At 57.4% G+C, this 2289-nt stretch overlaps 2 protein-coding genes across 3 annotated transcripts in view; one reads left to right on the top strand and one right to left on the bottom strand.

Annotated features, from left to right (window-relative positions):
* Positions 1 to 245: 245 nt before the first annotated feature.
* On the top strand, positions 246 to 926 carry SDRG_15474 (hypothetical protein; the record flags this gene model as incomplete). The annotated part of the gene is made up of 1 exon (XM_008621649.1): positions 246 to 926. One exon carries the CDS (start codon positions 246 to 248, stop codon positions 924 to 926), a length of 681 nt encoding a protein of 226 aa, XP_008619871.1.
* Positions 927 to 1538: 612 nt separating this feature from the next.
* Positions 1539 to 2289, bottom strand: part of SDRG_15473 — a gene marked incomplete at its 5' end in the record, with an annotated part of 3471 nt that continues 2720 nt past the window's right edge. The window contains 3 exons of one of the 2 annotated variants that reach the window (XM_008621648.1): positions 1539 to 1714; positions 1770 to 1820; positions 1866 to 2275. In XM_008621648.1, the coding sequence (XP_008619870.1) occupies positions 2255 to 2275 (21 nt within the window). In that variant the 3' untranslated portion in view covers positions 1539 to 1714; positions 1770 to 1820; positions 1866 to 2254. Of the gene's footprint in view, positions 1821 to 1865; positions 2276 to 2289 lie in introns of both variants that reach the window. The other variant, XM_008621647.1, reaches the window with a different exon arrangement.

The raw sequence follows: 2289 nt of genomic DNA, 5'->3' as shown, positions 1-2289 counted from the left end.
AGCCGACCGATGCACCGACTCCCGCGCCGACTGCTGCTCCAACTGACGCCCCAACTGCTGCTCCCACCATTGCTCCCACGCCGGCACCGACTCCAGCGCCTACGCCCGCGCCTACGCCCGCGCCTACGCCCGCGCCTACGCCAGCACCAACTCCAGCGCCTACGCCGACTGGGACGCCGACTTCAAAGTGGGTGCCTGTCATCACGGGCTACAAGGAAGTCGCTGCGAACGACAAGGTAGTCTGCATGGTCAAAAAAGGCAACAAAGGCCAGCTCGACTGCGCGACATCGCAAACGTTGCCGCTTCAACCAACGTCTCGCGGGTCGGGCAAGACCGCTCTTGCTGTCGGCGGGGACTGGATCGTGCAATACAACAGCACCAAGGACTTTTACCTCCAGTCGATCGACGCTCCGTTGCAAGAACTCAGTGAGAAAGCGGATCTGAGCCCCGTTTCCCAACTCTCGACCGACGGCACAAACATTTGCGCAACGAGCTCCAAAAGCATCAACTGCGGCCCCCTCCGGCTCCAGAGCGGTAGTCAACGCGACTGGATTTACTCGAGCAGCAACATCCAGTCCACGGCCATGGCGGCCAACAGCACGGCGATGTATGGGCTCAGCAAAAGCAACATCTTGCACGTCGCCAAAGTCGACGACATCATGAGTGGCAAGGACCACGTCTATTGGAACCCAGTGGCACGTGCGCCTGTTTTCACGAGCATTGCGTACGACGGCAAGCGCGTGTGCGGCATCAAAAAGGCGGAAACGGTGATTGCCTGCACGACCAACGACCTTGCGACCCCATTGTCGCCGACGTGGTCGCAGCTGCCTGAGAGCGACTGGACGAGCCTCGCCCTCAGCAACAACCAGATCTACGCCGTCAACGCGGCGTACGCTGTCAAGAGAATCGCAGCTCCGACCCAGTAAGTTGACTTTTGATACACAATGAATGCAAACATGCTTTGTTGCCAATTTTCAGAGTGGTGTAATGAGCTCGAGCTATTCGAGGTAGCCGCACACGCAAGCGGCGTACCGGTGGAGGAGACGCACAAACAGCGGTAGTCCTGAATCCTTGTTTGATAAAGACACAGTTAGAGGCACCTAGTTACTCTGTAGGATGCACATGGTGTATGGGTGTGATATTACCTCGTGCCAGACGCAGACAAGCACCAATGCCATAAGATCACGCCAAAATTACATAGTGAATATCAGGCGCTGCGCGACCAATGATGGCAAGCACTGCGAGCGCAGGTCACCGAGGTGAGCACTGGCTTAATGAAACGCGACGGTACAGCTGTACAGGCGAGCGCTCAAGAAGGTCAAGTCGTGTCGCGCATGTGAAGCGTGGGAGTGCGACTCACGCGGGCATGGTCGGGAGAATCCGAGATAAGACGGCGTAGCTACCACGAGCGTCGAGAGCTCCGTTTTAATCGCTGTGCAGCTCGAGCAGAGACTGGGATTGACGTTGGACGGGGTTCGCAGTGGGTAGTTTGTCGTTGGCTGCCAATGGTGTCGGTGCTGTCTACCGCGTGCAAACGGCAGGGCATCAAGCGTGAAGAGCTCGTATTATACTTGTAGTTACCCTCTTCTACTGGGTTGCAACGGCGCCCCCCATTCGCTTCCAGAGCATGCCATAAAACGTACACGAGGAGAAGCATTTTGAAAAACCATGTGTAGCCAGAGGCTGGCGGCCTTCCAGAGCGTGTCCGTGCCATCTACAACGACAGGATATCACCTCTTTTGAACGAGAGAAACTTGAGATGCCAAGACCAAGCGAGCAAACCGTCTGCAGACGTCGACAGATAGCTCCATCGACAAGAGCTATAATCAATGTTTATGTAGAGATACTAGTGAAGAAATACGTACCGATGGCCATGGCAACGAGGGCAAGTTCGGGTCGTTACGATGCATCAGGTGCAGCTGTGCGAGCGTGAGCGCCAGCGTTGTCGTCTCGTCGCGAAGCAGCTTCCAAGCCAACGTCGTGTCTCTCGCGGGGCAGCACGGACGGCCACGGCTTCGCCCAGAACATCCAGCGCCAGTACTTGGCGGCGGGCGGAACGATGTCGAGGTACACCAGCCCTTGAAGCGCGTCCATTCGCTCCCAAGGCATTTTTGCGCATAGCGTACACAGAAGACGCGTGATCCAAGCGCATGAGAAGGCGCGGGGGGCCTTGTGCATCTCGAGCAAAAGACGACCCAGCGCGGCAAGCGACGATGGTGCAACTGCGCACGAGTGTGCTTGGTGGGCGTCAACGTCAAAGCGCCTCGGCAATCGCCTTGAAAGGCCGTC

The sequence above is a fragment of the Saprolegnia diclina genome, assembly GCF_000281045.1.
Source record: "Saprolegnia diclina VS20 unplaced genomic scaffold supercont1.93, whole genome shotgun sequence".
Taxonomy (NCBI): Eukaryota; Oomycota; class Saprolegniomycetes; order Saprolegniales; family Saprolegniaceae; genus Saprolegnia; species Saprolegnia diclina.
The sequence above is the reverse complement of the archived record's forward strand: the minus strand, read 5'-3'. Positions and strand labels throughout refer to the sequence as shown.